Genomic DNA, 16,291 nt, shown 5'->3' with positions numbered 1-16,291 from the left:
AAACGGGAAGTCGGAGTCTTTGATAACAAGTCTTGTTCGACATCCATTTTACCATTAGTTAGGTGTGCGGGCACAGCGCAAAATGAAAAATTAAAGAACACAAATAAATGACTGGGGTCCAAAAGGGGCTAACCCACATTTTGCATTTTTTACAGGAAATGGAAAAAACTTCCGCATTTCCAAATTAACATTGTTTTACATTAAAAATACAATACTAAATTATTAGTAGTTCATTGTACCATGTTGTCTAGAAAAAATAAGATCATTACATGTACTACTTTTCAATTCACAAGCATTTTCGTAATTCGGGGGACTAACCCCAGGGGTACGTAGAGTCCAAAAGGGGCTAACCCACAATTCACGCATCCTTTCCTTATCTTTCGTTTTAAAGTTATAGTGTTTTTGGCAATGTTGTTGTGTGACATCTAGCGCTTCATTTGATCGTTTCGTATTAGTTCGGAATTCAGTCGCTAGGGCGGCACTTTTTCATGGAACGAGATAGAAAGATGGTGTCTACAGCAAAGTTGTATGTCAGGTAATTATAAGTATATCTTCTAAAGACACCAACTTTGTAAGTCCTACAAGTTTTGAAATATCGTGCATTTTTGACAACATAAATGTAAGTAAATGTTTTAACTAAAAACTTCTCTATCTCAAAACGTACCGGACCTAAAAGTTTGCATTTTCAGAAGATATGTTTAAAATGATAGTATCTACAATTTTCTCAAAGACACCACATTTCTATCTAGCTTCATTAAAAAGTTTATAACAACGCCGCCCTAGCGACTGAATTCTGAACTAGTGTGATTCAACTAAATAAAGCGCTAAGTGCCATACAGCAATTCTTCCGAAGACATCATAACTCTATAACGAAAGATAATAATTGATTCAACGTTTTTTAACTTTCCGACCACAATGTACCGTTTTTCTCTTAATCCCCTATTGCTAGGTGAACTTTCAATGTAGAGACATGACACATTCACTGGAGTTTTCAAAAAAATATGCCCAATAATATACATTTGAGCAAGAAATATATATTAGTTAGAAAATAGTAATACATAGCAAGTGTATGAGCGGCCCTTATCTTCAGGAACGACTGTTTGGGCCGAAACGTCAATTTACAGTGCAACCCAACTAAAAACAGTATTATATCGAGTTCACCGATATGTGAGCTACAACACAAAATTTAATATTTGCGAATCGATTGACTACTTTTTCTTAAAACCTCGGAAAACGAACGAGAAAACTTGAATTTCCACGAGACTCAATGTGGGGTTGGCCCCTTTTGGACGCCAGCTAGTACTGGTGTTACCTCCATGGTCAACTTTGACAGCTAATAGCAAAAAATATAAAAATTAGTTTTCAAAATTCTTCCTGTAAAATTATTTTATTCTAAATCAAACGGATTCTGAAATATTTCCAATTGAACGCGTACCTATTCTAAATTGGCAAAGCTTTACACTCGTATATTGCTTTAGCTCAAAGAAATAACCGAGAAAACAATCACCTTGTTTCAAATATGAGATAGGGTAAATGATGTTAAGTGGGACTATAGAGAAACTGATTAGGATTGGGACTATTTGAAAAATATTCAACACGACGTATTAAAATGAAGTAATGCGCCAAAATCATCACATACTGTAAAATTTAACATATTTTAATCAATTTGGCATGGATATATAAAGCTAGAAATATTTCTAAGACACCAAATTGTCCGAAACAAAATTACTTCTTTTTCTGATACATTATGTCGCCTTGAGTGAGCTTTGTTGAATAAACTTGTTAATAATAAAACGCTTGAAAATTGGAGTTTTATATATACTAATGTGAGCAAACACCAGTACATTTTCATTTAAATAGATTGAAAATACTACGGAAAATGTCATGAATTAGATTTTAAATAAAGTATAATTATGGTTCTTTGATATTAAATCGCACTACAAATAATCATGAGTGAGACCACCAGTTTCAGCTATTCACTCCTAAAGGAGCTTTTTTGATAGCATTTTGTTATGAAGAAAATCTAAATTCGGTATAGATGCTGTTTTAGGAAAACATTCTAATTTGCTTCTGGAATGTTTAGATAGCATATACTCTTGATATATTTCATAGAAATTTGAGCATTAAAACCTATTAAATGATTTCCAAATATATTTTTCATCCATTTGGTATACCAGTAATTCATTTGAAACATGTTGCAACTTTTAAAGAGGGCAGAAATTATAGGGTAATTTGGGGAAAGATGCCGCACATTTCTTAAAATCGATCCTGCATCAAAGTAAACCATTCAATATTTGATGAAATCATTTTTATCAATTGCGACAAGTTTCTTAATTACTGTGAAATGATTTTTTACATGAAAAAAATCATCAAATTTTTTAAAAAAAGGTCATTGCGGGAGAGATGCCGCATGTGCGAGTGAGACGCCGCAAATGGCCACAAACTGAAAAATGGCGCACAAAAGTATTTTTAGCTATCGTTGATGTTTTTATGATTAGGGGTATTCAGCTGAGTTTCATGAAGTTTGATTACACCTATAAATCGGCCAGTACTTTTATTTTTCTTACGGGGTAATATTATTTCTAGAAACATTTTTATTCAAAATTTTAAAAATATTTTTTTGCAACCTTGTCCAACGTTCAAGTTGGTTACTATTTATTTATATGTTTATGCAAGCGATTTATATCTATGTGTTGGTAGGGGTTCCTTAAAAGTAGTTTTTGGTTGTTTCTCCCAACAACGAATTTATATAACTTAGGTTTGTTCTTGAATGATTCATGTTGAAAAAGCATTAATTCGTTGAAATTTTCACTTTCTTCCCAAGATTGACATCACTACAAATCAATGCGTTCACTAAAATTAGTGCCTGAAAATTTAAAGAATTAACCGAAGTAATCAACACTTAGATACCTATCGCCAGTTTAAAATAGACTCATAATGTTATATGTCACTGTGTTAGGTCCGTTAGTTTGTGGATATACCTTATTAAGAACCTATACCCAACACAAATGTTCATTTAATGACATTGCGTTGTGAAAAAAAAATACTTTTTAGCTATGGACCCTCCGTCATCGAGTGCGGCATCTCACCCGCAATTTTGATGCGGCATCTCTCCTAATTGTATGGGAGAGATGCCGCACGACGGCATTTTTCTCCGAAATTATGGATGACCGTACTCATGATCAGAATACCTTCTAAAAGGTCCCTGCTATTCAACCGATACATGATTTACCAAAAAAAATCGGACAATTTAAAAAAAACGAAATTTTAATGTGGTGCTGAAAAACTTTCGACACCCCGTGATGCAACTGGATGCACACAAACGTTAATAAAAATTTTGTGAGTTAATAATTAGGATTATTTTACATCTCCAGTGTTGTAATTCTTCGAAAGACAAATTCGCAATATCATATTACCGTATAAAAGTTACCCTATATACGAGATATAGAAAGTGCGGCATCTCACCCGACGCGGCATCTCTCCCGAAATTACCCTAGTCCTAATTAAAATTATTTTTAGTTCCATTCAAGATAAGCATATTCCCACTCATGATCAATATTCTTTAATCAGTAAAACTGTTATTCTGGTTCCAATCATAGTTTAATTTAAATTTCAATCCACAAATTATCAAAATTATTAATTTTACTTGTTATCTAATACGTTTTTGCTAGAATATTTTTCTAATTTTATGCCGAAATCAAGATATGTGTCGACGATACTGCAGATAAAACAACAAATTGTCCCACTCAAGATCAGTTACCCTACTAGCTATATTTATTAGACCTTCACTCAAAATTATCTCTAATCACCACGTCCGAATTATCACCTATCCAATTCAAATACGACGACATCCGGGAAAAGACCGCCGGCCGATTACTTTGACATCCCAGAACAGAATTAAACGAAAACACCCCGATTTGGGTGGTGATTCCGTCAACATCCACGACCGTCAGTGGGCTACCGAAATCCCCCTGACAAGGGGCATTATTTTCCGAATTGGTACATATATGATTATCCGTAATTTGCTGCGTCGGTAAACCCATGCGGCACGAAGCTACCGAAATAACCGGTGATCTTGCGAACAGCAAATTCTCCGACTGAGGTCCACTCTGACTGATTCTTCCCCAGCCGACAACGGTCGCCTGCTGCCCAACGAACGTGGCTTCCACCTGTCGTCGGTTTGGTAAACGAATTGGCCTCACATTGGACACACTTTGTGGTAAGCGGATCAATCCGACGTCGAAGATCTCCCCAGCGATTTCGTATCCTGGATGAATGGTGAAGCTTGTCGCTTCCAACCGAATCTGGTTCTCGTCAGACTGATCGAAAATGCGAGTACTCCCAAGTACCACGATAGCCGATTCTAGGTTCGCGATGCACTGCGCTGCTGTGAGTACGTAATTTGCCGATACGAGTGATCCGCCACAGATTCCAGATGGCACGATTAATCCAACGGCGTATGGAAACTGGTCCGGTTCAGCTAGTTCGCCATTGTGAATGCGACGATCTTTCTCGAGCGGTCCTGCTAGCACCAGGGTAATGCACAGTGATATAGCTGCAATTGGAGACCTCATGGTTAGTTTAACGTTTTGAACTATAAAACGGTGCACCTGCAGCAATGGCAGTATTTATTCTACTCTAACGTGCGATACTGGTAGGTCAATGATTAGATAAAGATGTTCAAAGTTTGTGAAAAAATTGCAATATTAGATCAATTGGTTGCGATTAACACACAGAAACGAGCTGAGTGCTTGTAATACAAGAAAGTCGAACAGAAGCATGATTTGTTGATTTTGAGTTGTTTTTTGGGGTTCTGATAGTGATATTTACAATCAGCAAACGTGTTAATGGCCACTGTAAAAATTTTGAACTCTTTAATTATTACGTTTTGCACTAAATTTACATAGAGCAACATAAAAAAGACGAATTTCGCGCCAACTCGAACAAATGTTGGCAGCACCCTCTCAGATTTTAATAAAACTTTCTGTACATGAAGACTTTGTCACAAAAAATGATCTAGACTGTCTTGTGAAAAGGGCCAAACTTTTTTTACCATTTTTTTTTCAAATGGCTATAGTCTAAAAATGACAAATCCTACAAAAATTGTTGTAGAAGTGGTTTTCACAAAATTAGTCGAATTTTCGAATAAAAATATTGAAAAAATTCTTCATTGACTCCTACATTGAAAAAAAAAAACGATTTTAAAAATTTGAAGTCGATTTACAAAAAAAAAACATTTTTGATTTGGATGAAATTTTGTTGCAAGATAGATAATTATGTTCCCTACCTACCGTCAAAAATTCAAGTTGGGCACTTTGAAGGAAAAAAATTGTTTGAAAAAAACTTTTCCTTGTCCAAACTGATTTTTTTTTCAGTGTATTTTTATCGAAAACTAAACCAATGAAAGTCATAATCATCTCAGAATCCATTTTTCCTGATACATGCAAAAAGTATCAGTAGCAAATTTGGTATACATTCATAACAAACTTGAATGAAGACTGGAAGACTGGAGGTTTGGAAGATCGGAAGACTGTAAGATTGGAAGACTTGAAAACTGCAGTTCATTTATTCCTCTCAAAACTGATAAATTTTCTGACACAATTGATAAACTTTTCTAAAATTTATTTTATGTCTGATGGAGCAGCAGTGCAATACAAAAATAAGAAAAATTTTGCAAGCTTTTGTGGATTCCAGTCAAAGTATGAGTTAAGGATGGAGAGAGAATGGGCCAAAATCGAAAACGGAAAAAGCAGTTTTTTTCCACACCGAGTGTTAGATTTCATAAAACTCAATCAGCTTATGTAAAATGTTGTTACAGTACTGCTGATTGATTTTTATGAAGATCTAACACTCGGTGTGGAAAAAACTGCTTTTTTGTTTTCGATTTGCTTTTTTGTTTTCGATTCACTTTTTTGTGCCTCCCCTCACTGGCAAGTAGGTAGGAAGGCGAATCAAACTACAATTTAGATAAAGTTTGATCGGAAGAACGTTTTTAAAATGTTTTTTGGTTGCTTTCTCTGCTTCTGTGCTCGTGGGACTAAGATTCACACTAAAGAGCCTCTTTATTTCTACTCTTTGAGGCGTGCAGCCATCGAGTGGAACGCACATATGGGAACCACACACATCGGAGTGAAGAGGTTTATTGTGAAAGAGAAGAGCGGTGGTTCGCCTGAAAAGTGCAAAGAGCGTTTTTTATTCTTCTCTTTATTTGCTCTGAGGTGCATTACATCCCTGTCTGGAACTCAAAACTTCCACAGTTTTGTGCCTATTCCTGGGGGCAAAGTAGAGACGAAAAGGTATTCTAATTCAGAAGATGAACCACAAATATTTTTCTTGCATAGAAATAATACAAAATAGCATGCATGAAGATAGTTTTAAGACAAATGTAATATATATAAATAAAAATAAATAATTATGTAAAATTCAATACATAATGTTGTGGTGGTTATTTCTTTCTCTGATTCTTCCTTAGCACTAAACAAGAAAATAAAAAAGTTATAATAGAATATTTGTTTAACGACATAAACTCTTTTAAATGGGATTCTTGATTAAGGGGTTACATACCTTTTAGTGATAAAAATGCCAAGAAAGTTTGAATTTACGTAAAGGAATAAATGAATGATTTCATTACATCAAACTTATAATATTTTGGTAGCACATTTTTCAGTAAAATAAACAAGAATAAGTTTATAAAAATAAATTGATAATTGGCGGATTTATGACTTTCTCCCCGAAACCCTTTTTATTTAAGAGGTTTGCGGTGATCACGATTGGAGACCAATATATCATCTAAAATCCCAAAACTCAAAAAATTCTATTAGTATATGAGGATTCTTCGTACTTTAACGAATAGTTGAATAAATAATAATTTTTTCCTACATTCGAGAACATTTTTAGTAAAAAAATCGCTGTTTTAAGCTCTAAAAATTGTATTAAAAATTCTTATCCATGAAACAAAAATTTATGAATAAAAATGGAATTAGTTACGATCAAATGAAAAAAAATAAAACGACATTTCGAGATAATCGAGTTTAAAATTTCAAATTACCGGTAGACGAAGCGCGCTTGGAAGCGTTGTAACTTTCGATCTGTTTCTTGGATCTTTATAAAAATTTATTTATTTATTTATTTATTCGCAATAATTTGGGAAAACATTCGCAAGGAGTTGTACTTTCAGATAAAGTAATAAAAAAATCGATTTCATGAAAAATGAAAAGTAGTTAAGTCCTAATAAAAATATACTTAGTTGCTTAATTTGACAATATTTTCTCACAAACAGAGTTTTATTGGATTCTGAGATGAGTATGACTTTCATTGGTTTAGTTTTCGATAAAAATACACTGAATTAAAAAAAAATCAGTTTGGACTAAGAAAAGTTTTTTTCAAATAACTTTTTTTTCTCAAAAGTGCCCAACTTGAATTTTTACGGTAGGTAGGGAACAATTGTAATTATCTATCTTGGAACAAAATTTTATCCAAATCAAAAATGGTTTTTTTGTAAATCGACTTCAAATTTTTAAAATCGATTTTTTCAGTGTAGAAGTCAATGAAGAATTTTTTCAATTCTTTTATTCAAATATTTGACTAATTTTGTGAAAACCACAACATTTTTTGTAGGATTTGTTATTTTTGGACTATAGCCATTTAAAAAAAAACCTGTTTTAATCCACCTAGCGGTGCAATTGTGCCTTTCTCATTTCTCTAAACTATGGCACGGAGGCTTTTTATGTTCAACATAATTGTGGAAATGTCCATTACATTCTTAGTACACTTTGCACTTATACACAATGGCATGCCAGCCACGAACTTGATGAGCTACGTGTCGACGGTGAAACACTTGAAACAAAAAAATATCATACTCCATTAGCCTAATCAGCATTAGATCAATGTTATCTGCTTGCTAACTCATTTTGTCATGCGGGGCTGGGTATGTGAAGAGGGCGAAAGTCCCATGAACGAACGACTCCCCAGCTTAAATTATTATGCTTTGTGATACAGTGGTGGTTTAAAGATGACGGGGTTGAAAGGGAGGGGTATGAGGGCTGGATGGGGTGGTGGTCTGAGGGGTGATTTAAGGAGATTTTTAAAGGAGGGGCGCGAACAGTAGAGGGGGGGGAGGGTGTAACCCCTCTCCGTAAACCATCAACTACGCCCCTGTTAAAATCCAGAAACCCTAAACGAGTCGAAAAAAGTCGGCCGGGATTAGGTTGACGTTTTTCAGAGTGATTGCATAACCTTTCTATATGAGAAAGGCAAAAATGTGCCAAAATCCAAAAAAGTGAATCGTAGTCAAATTTTTTTTTCGAGTTTGCATCAAATCTCGACGTTTCATGCACCTTGAACACATTTAGCATCAAAAATAAAAATTCTATTTTTAATTTTTCCTATAGCTTATATGAGAAATTTCTGTGTGGCCGTACTCTGAAACCCGTAATTCCGGAACCAGAATTCCGATCGATCCAAAATTCAATAGCAGCCGATGGGAAGGTTGCACCTTTCATTTGAGACTAAGTTTGGGCAAATCGGTCCAGCCATCTCTGAGAAAAATGAGTGACATTATTTGACACATACGCACATACATACACACACACACATACACACACACATACACACACACATACACACATACACACACACATACACACACATACATACATACACACACACATACAGACTTTTCCGATCTCGACGAACTGAGTCGAATGGGATATGACACCCGGCCCTCCGGGCCGGGATTAGGTTGACGTTTTTCAGAGTGATTGCATAACCTTTCTATATGAGAAAGGCAAAAATGGTAAAAAAAGTTTGGCCCTTTTCAAAAGACAGTCTACATCATTTTTGGAAAAACAAAATATGCAAAGTGGCTTTTTGTGACAAAGTCTTCATGTACAGAAAGTTTCATTAGAATCTGAGAGGGTGCTGCCAACTCTGAATACGATTTAGTGCGAAATTCGTCTATAAGGGCATGTCCGGGAGCATTTTATTTTGTATAGGAGTTTCAAAGTAGAACTGGAACTGAAACATTCACATCCCCAGCAGAGCGTTTTGTTTTATAATTTCGAACAGTTTTGTTTCAAAATTTGAAACTGTTTTACGACTCCGTTCTATTTGTTGCTGATTTTAAAACACGTTTAGAACTGTGTTTTAAATACATGCAAAGTTTTCAGAACAGACACTTAAACCCGATAGACTGGGGAAAAATAAATATGAATGCAGTAACGCTGAAGGAATGGCGAGACATGAATTTTAAACTGAATAGAACATCCGCTACAACTGCTACTGGGGACAGCAAGCTCCACTTTTAAAATTTTCCGTTTTATATAATAGAGCTGTCAAAATTATGAATCTAGCACTGAAACTCCTGAACATGCTCTAACATTAAAAAAATTGAATAAAACTTAGAATGTAAGTAATAAAAAGGCCATATCTCAATGTTTTGTTGACTGACTCTAATTGTTTTTTCATTACTTAACTTATAGACGTTTTATCAACAATTTTCCTTCGGAAGAATATAAAACAGAGTTGTACCTCACCAACGTACCTCAAATAATAGTCAACATAATTGATCTCAACTTTATGTATTATCATTATTTAGTGAATATTTTGTATTAAAAATGATAGCCTGTCCATTTTATACACTAGTTGACCGCAATTGCTGTATACTATTGTGGATATATGAAATGTTGAAACAAACACAACGGCTTCAGGGTACAGGGTGATAATAGAAACATGGCGAAAATGGGTTCAACACCCTATAAAAGATCTAAATAGTCAATGGACAAACATGGCTTCATGCTTGAAATCTGGGAGAAAACCTATCTATGACCGCATACCGCAATCAAATCGTTATAACTTTCGATTCCTCAATAAAATATTTTCAAACTTGCAGGGGATATACTTGATTACTTTATCTTTCGAATGCCAAGTACTAAATAAGTAGACAAATATTTTTTTGTTTATAAAGATAGGACCAAACCCGTGGGAGTTGGCTGGTAGCCCTATGAAACGTATCATAAAACTTCAAATCGCCATAGCTCTCGAATCTCTCGATGGTTCATTTTGAAATTCACTGAGAAGATGCTTGGATACTGCATCTGTCGAATTCCGTATGCCAAATTTATGGTAATTTATTTTGTTAATAATGGTTTTAGACACACCGTGGTATCAGTTTCGTAAGCGCCGGGCCGTTCCCCAAAGAGTGCTCATCGATGTTTCTCTCGTTAGCCCGTTGACGAACCGGCGCCAGAAGCTACGTTTTTTAGCTTTCATCAAACTCTTCATGCGCATTTTCGCCATCGCGTACTGTCGGTAGCTGGATGGCAGCCCGTCGTCCCGGAAGGTCTTATCCGCGACGGCCTTCTCCGCGTACACGAATGAGCACTCTTTGTCCCACCATGGGTTGGGAGGACGCCCGCGAGCGTTCGCGTCTGGTACGCGTTTAGTTTGAGCTTGAATCGCGGTATCGAGAATCAAGCCAGCCAGGAACCCGTACTCTGCCTCCGGAGGAAGCTCTTGAGTGGACTCGATTTTGTCGGATATCGCGGACGCGTAGCTCTTCCAATTAATATTTCTTGTGAGGTCATATGAGAGACTACCTTCCACAGCGATGTCGAGCAGAGGGACAGGTCTAAGACGCTCGGACGCGCTGGAGGGGCAAGAATCCGTATTATTTTACCCTTGTTCAGACCATTCTGAACTTGAAGTTGTCGCAAAGCTCATTGGGTGAGGTAGATCGATTATCATGATGAATGCAACCCCATGCCGTTCGTGGGAGTTGAAATCACCTAAAACTAGCCTCGGTGCGGGGATTAGTTCCGCAATATCGCAAAGCCTTCGGCGGCTAACTGTGGCTCTGGGGGATGTAGGTGGAAGCAATACAAAGGTCTTTGCCTTTAATTCTTTATTTGGAATTCGACAACTTCAAGGCCTGGATCCCCAAATGCACTCCTCCGTAAGAGTCTTCTCGATCCAAGCGAATAATGTTAAAATGATGATCTATTGCAGAAGTGAGCCATGTCTCGCATAGTGCAAATGCATCGTTATTTAAGTTATTTAGTAAGATTTTAAAGAAATCGATTTTCGAGATAACGCTTCTGCAATTCCACTGTAGAACAGTGATTAAAGAATTAAAGGATACAATCGCTGAAAGGAGGGGCCATTTCGCAGTGAACTGAATCAAGAATGTTTTTACTGCGGGTAGAAAGCTTATCAAGATGCTTTTAAGAGGATCAGAGATATTTAGTGCTGCAAAAATACGGTCCACAATGTCAGAGAAGTTTATTAGGCCAGCGCTGGTTTCTTTCTCTGGCTGAGATATGGGAACACTTGGGGTTTTTGATGTTCCTGGAAGTGCTGGGAACTCCTCTTCTGAACTCAGGTTTCTGAGATCAGGAGCGACTTGCTTCAGTTTTGCACCAGTACTTCCTTGAGTAGTTATTTTAGGGGGGAGGGGCATGAAAAGACACCTTCTGACCTTTACGACAAAGCTTGGGAGAGGAAATGTTCCTCTTTTTTCTATTGCTTCTAGGCGCAGCAGAAGGGGGGTTCATCACAGTCGCCCTCGTTAGTAGACAAGTTAGTATAGATGTTCGTAGAGAGAGGTGGCGTAGCTATCTTAAGCATTTCTGCAAAAGATCGCTTAGAGCGTCCCTGAAGCGAACGCTTGAGATTCTCCTCGCGCTGTTTGTATGCAGGACTTGAAGAGAGATCACGTGGGTTTCCCCCACAGTAGAGACACTTTTCGACATCTCTTCCACAGGAATCATCCGCTTGATTCCCACCGCATTTTCCACAACGGGACTTATTGCTGCAATGAGAGGCTTTGTGTCCCAATTGTTTGCAATTAGTACAGTGCATGACCTGTGGCACAAAGAGGCGAACAGGTAGACGAACCCTGTCAAAGAAGTAGTTGAGTAGAGCAGAGCCGGCGAAGGTCTAAGAGTCTGAGATAAGAGTCTGAGTTGACGTATATTTTCTTCCCGTCAGCTGCGACTGATGCTGAATGCAAACGTTTGCACTCCAGTATCTTCACTGGCTTAAGCACGAGGTCTTTGAAACAGCCACTCCCATATTTCAGCAGGTCCTCGCAACTAAGACTCGAATCGGAGACGACCCCACAAACTTCAACCCTGTTAGCTGGGATATACACTCTGTACTCCTACGTAAAGGGCCCATAGCCAGCAATATCGTTTGCCTGAGTTAAACTGTTTACAACGACCCGAAGCTTTTCAGGGTGAATTTTCGATATTTCTGTCACGGTCGAATACCGATCCGTCAGAACTCGAGAATTGCAACGGATTCAAAAACTTTTTGTCTTTGGTCCGGCAGAAGATCACGGGGCTCGGTGGCTGAGCTTGGATATACCTTGAACAGGGGAGCCGTTTTTTTTTTCGACGTTCATCTCACCTTGAGATGAACCGCCGTCAGGGGAAGTCATGTTGTCCAGTGCACGTTAGTAGGAGAACCAACAAAAAGAAACGTAAACTAATACACAAGTGTATGTAACAGTATCCAGACGGCTTACTAGCAGAACACTGCTTCACTGGTCACTGGCCAGCTAACGGTACTCAGAAACAGGAACACAAAAGAAGGGAAAAATGCAGAAATACTGAATTAGACTTATTGTTTGTCGCTATACACTGCGCGGACTGGCAATAAAATACTTGTGTCTCGAGCGAGCGCTTGAAAACGAATGATGTACCTAATATCATTTGATATGTAGCTGTCCTGCAGTAACGCTATTGCGTATCCGGGTTTTAGGTTCTCCATACATAGATGAATTTAAAGGGGGCTTAAATTCAAGGATATGCTACTGTTCCTAATCCTGTGTGGTAAAGAGCTATAGATTTTCTCAGTAGGGTTTATTATTCTTTCGGGAGTGACTAATTCTGGCTGTTTATTGTTTGAAAAATGTGAAAATGTAAATGAAATGCCATAATTAGTTACGTTTCGTATTTCGTTGGGTATGTATGGAATGTTTAGGATCCGAGAAAGCTGCCTAAAAGTTTTATCGATTTTGAAAATCGATCGAATAAACTAGGCCTAATCTAATATCGATCTAATCATTCAAACTGCATCAAAACGAATACCAGATAGCTATGAAACGTGTTTTCTACCACTTTCAGCTTCCGATTGATTCCAAAAATAAATGGTCTGATAATACTAGACTATCCTCTCGAATGTTCAAAGGCTGAATACGCTGTTCAACCAAGATCTAGTACCACAATCTGGCGTGATGTATGAGAAAAGTATGTTTACATTATCAGGTCGATTAAAAGGTAGCTATTCCTATATGATAACCCTTACCGACTAGAAGGCGTGCTTCTATTTTCGCGCAGATGATATTGCAGTAATTAGGTATTTTACGTCTATTCGCTAGTGATTACCAGTGGAGAGATTACGGTCACTCCAAATCGGGAAGATAAGCTCTCGCGGCATACCTTTAAATATCGCCCGAGTCGAACTCGATGCGACTAGTGTGTAGTTACCACTGCTCTTGCAAAATGAAATTTCTGGTAGTCTTCGCTGTTCTGGTGGCCGTCGCTTCGGCCACCATTAGCTTGGATCGTGACCATCGAGTTATCGGAGGACAACTTGCTACCTTGGGCCAGTTTCCGTACGCAGTCGGTCTGATCACCAGGATAAACATTCTGCTCTCCGGTCAGTGCTCTGGATCGCTGTTGTCCTCGCGTTTCATTCTAACCTCGGCTAGCTGTGTCAGTGGGTAAGATCATAGATTTATGTGGTTCATGGATCATCGATTAATCAAGTGTGTTTTCATTATAGAATTCAGAGTGCTGTAGCGGTTATGGGAGGACTTCGTATTAACGATGCATCGGAGGCAGGTCAGGTTCGCATGACTGTTACGGAATTCATTGTGCACAGTGGCTACGAGGAGGATGTGGAAAACTTCGATGTAGCGTTGGCAGTTCTGCCAACACCCGTCACATTTAGCGATAACATCCGCCCGGTACGTCTACCCAACCGTCGTCAGGTCGATGCCACCTTCTCTGGACAGCAGGGTACCTTCATGGGCTGGGGACGATTCGGCGAGGGAACAGCCAACTCGCAGGAGCTTCGATTTGGTCGATCCCAGGTCATCACCAACTTGGCTTGTTTCGTCAGCTTGCCAACCAACACCATTCTCAGCGAACATGTTTGCACTGATGGTTTGAATGATGCTCTTGGTCGTGGATCACCTTGCCAGGGTGATAGTGGAGCTCCGCTGACCATCGTTGATGCCGACGGTATTACCACTCAGATTGGTGTCTTCGCATTCCACTCCATCTTGGGCTGTGATAGTGGGCGTGCCGCTGTTTTTACCCGCATGTCCGCTTACCTTAACTGGATCGATCAGAATTCCGATGTTGAGGTCAGAGATGATTTCTAAGTTGTTTCTGAATTTGTTGTATTGAGATCGCGTGGAAATACATTTATTAGCCTAATCTTATAATTGGTATACCTTTCATTTTTTCCTTTAATCTATTGCGTAGTTAGATAAGCCTGTTATATCAATAGAAGCTAGAAAACGATTATTTCAGCGGACTTTGTTTGATATCAATAGCAGCATGGAGAGCAGGTGGCAGTTTTGCATTTGACGGTTGCTAACCGATTACCATTTCGGCCATTAACTTGTTATCAAATGGCTAGTGTTTGGACCAAGCACAAATATGCTGATAAGCGCGCAGTCCTTTAAATATTGTCCCATTGCGAAAGACCATCTTAGTTGAAGTTGTTTAATCGTCGAGAATGAAATATCTTACTGTACTCGTAGTTCTTGTTGTGGCCATTTCGGCTTCAACAATTTCAGAACACGAACAACGTATCATTGGAGGCTCGATCGCTACGACTGGTCAATTTCCGTACGCCGTTGCTTTGATCACTAGGATCAACATATTACTGTCAAGCCAATGTTCCGGTTCATTACTTTCGTCACGAACCATTCTAACGTCGGCAAGTTGCGTTTCAGGGTAAGTTTGATAATAAATCTTGAGGCTTGATAATTGATGGAAAGTTTCGATTCTTTCGTTCAAGGGTACAAAGTGCGGTTGTCGTGATGGGGGGACTTCGAATTGACGATGCAAACGAACCGGGACAAGTTCGTCAAACTGCAACAAGATTCATCATTCACAACGGTTACATCGAGGGTACGGAGAATTTCGATGTCGCACTGGTTATTTTAGCAATTCCAGTGGCCTTCAGTGACACGATCCGTCCTGTGCGTCTTCCAAATCGTCGGCAGGTGGAAGCCACTTTCAACGGACAGCAGGGTACCTTCATGGGTTGGGGACGGTTTGGTGGTTCCGATAACTCTCCGGTTCTGCGCTTCGGAAGGTCTCAAGTAATCAGCAACCTAGCCTGTCTTCGAAGCTTACCGACTAACACTATTCTTAGCGAACATGTCTGCACGGAAGGATTTAGTGTAGAAACAGGTCGAGCGTCGCCATGTCAAGGTGATAGTGGTGCTCCACTGACTATTGTCGACGTTGATGGTACTACCACACAGATCGGTGTATTCTCGTTTCATTCTATTCTGGGTTGCAACAGTGGGCGTGCCGCTGTTTACACCCGTATGTCGGCTTATCTAAATTGGATCAATGAAAACTCTGACGTCGTGATAAGGGACGATTTTTAACAACGTTGTGTTATCGTATGGTTTTTCCTGCAATCTTGTTTCGAATGACGTGAAATAAATTGTTGTTTAAGCTGTTATCAATTATGTGTTAATTGCTAATCGAATAAAGCTGACTACTCCACTTCAAGGAAATGGCACCTGTAGGTTCCCGAGTATCTCGTGTTCAAAACATTAGATAACTTAATCCCATTTATGATTCTACCACAAAACTCTTTAGTGATGTTCTATGATAACTTACAATAGCTCTTTTGAATGGTCCTAATATTATCATTTTCTATAAACTGTTTCTATACTATCACAAATTGTAAGCTTTAAACCTCACCTCAGTCCTGAATCAAACTATTTGTAAACACTGAAGAGCTAGGGTCTCGGCAGGACTTCAGATCTGTGCGGATGTAAGGACTTCGCGATCGCGTGTATCATCGCGAAGGGCTCGAGCGTTTGTGCGTTAACGTGTTCGATTGCGTGGGCGTTTGTAAGTCGCGTGTGCTAGCGTGTGTTCTTGGATGAACCGTTAATCTGATACATAACTTTCGGTTTACGGTTCAGATGCTAGAAGAGAGAGAAAGTTCTTCCATATCACTAGAGTTCCCGGTTACGTCACCGTGGAACGTGTTGTCTAGTGGATATGAGCTTCCTTTTTTGATTGGTCTAGTA

At 38.5% G+C, this 16,291-nt stretch overlaps 3 protein-coding genes across 3 annotated transcripts; 2 read left to right on the top strand and 1 right to left on the bottom strand.

Annotated features, from left to right (window-relative positions):
- Positions 1–2,273: 2,273 nt before the first annotated feature.
- LOC131693489 (collagenase-like) lies at positions 2,274–4,605 on the bottom strand. Its single transcript, XM_058981347.1, has one exon. The coding sequence runs from the start codon at positions 4,572–4,574 to the stop codon at positions 3,786–3,788; it is 789 nt and encodes a 262-aa protein (XP_058837330.1). The 5' UTR covers positions 4,575–4,605; the 3' UTR covers positions 2,274–3,785.
- An 8,857-nt stretch (positions 4,606–13,462) lies between these two features.
- LOC131693484 (collagenase-like) lies at positions 13,463–14,452 on the top strand. Its single transcript, XM_058981342.1, has 2 exons — positions 13,463–13,723; positions 13,786–14,452. The coding sequence occupies exons 1-2, from the start codon at positions 13,467–13,469 to the stop codon at positions 14,387–14,389; spliced, it is 861 nt and encodes a 286-aa protein (XP_058837325.1). The 5' UTR covers positions 13,463–13,466; the 3' UTR covers positions 14,390–14,452.
- A 136-nt stretch (positions 14,453–14,588) lies between these two features.
- Positions 14,589–15,709, top strand: LOC131693486 (collagenase-like). The gene is made up of 2 exons (XM_058981343.1): positions 14,589–14,969; positions 15,034–15,709. The coding sequence occupies exons 1-2, from the start codon at positions 14,749–14,751 to the stop codon at positions 15,632–15,634; spliced, it is 822 nt and encodes a 273-aa protein (XP_058837326.1). The 5' UTR covers positions 14,589–14,748; the 3' UTR covers positions 15,635–15,709.
- The last annotated feature ends 582 nt before the right edge of the window (positions 15,710–16,291 follow it).

The sequence above is a fragment of the Topomyia yanbarensis genome, chromosome 3, assembly GCF_030247195.1.
Source record: "Topomyia yanbarensis strain Yona2022 chromosome 3, ASM3024719v1, whole genome shotgun sequence".
In the NCBI taxonomy this organism is placed as follows: domain Eukaryota; kingdom Metazoa; phylum Arthropoda; class Insecta; order Diptera; family Culicidae; genus Topomyia; species Topomyia yanbarensis.
Note: the sequence above shows the minus strand (reverse complement) of the source record. Positions and strands in the feature narration are given on the sequence as shown.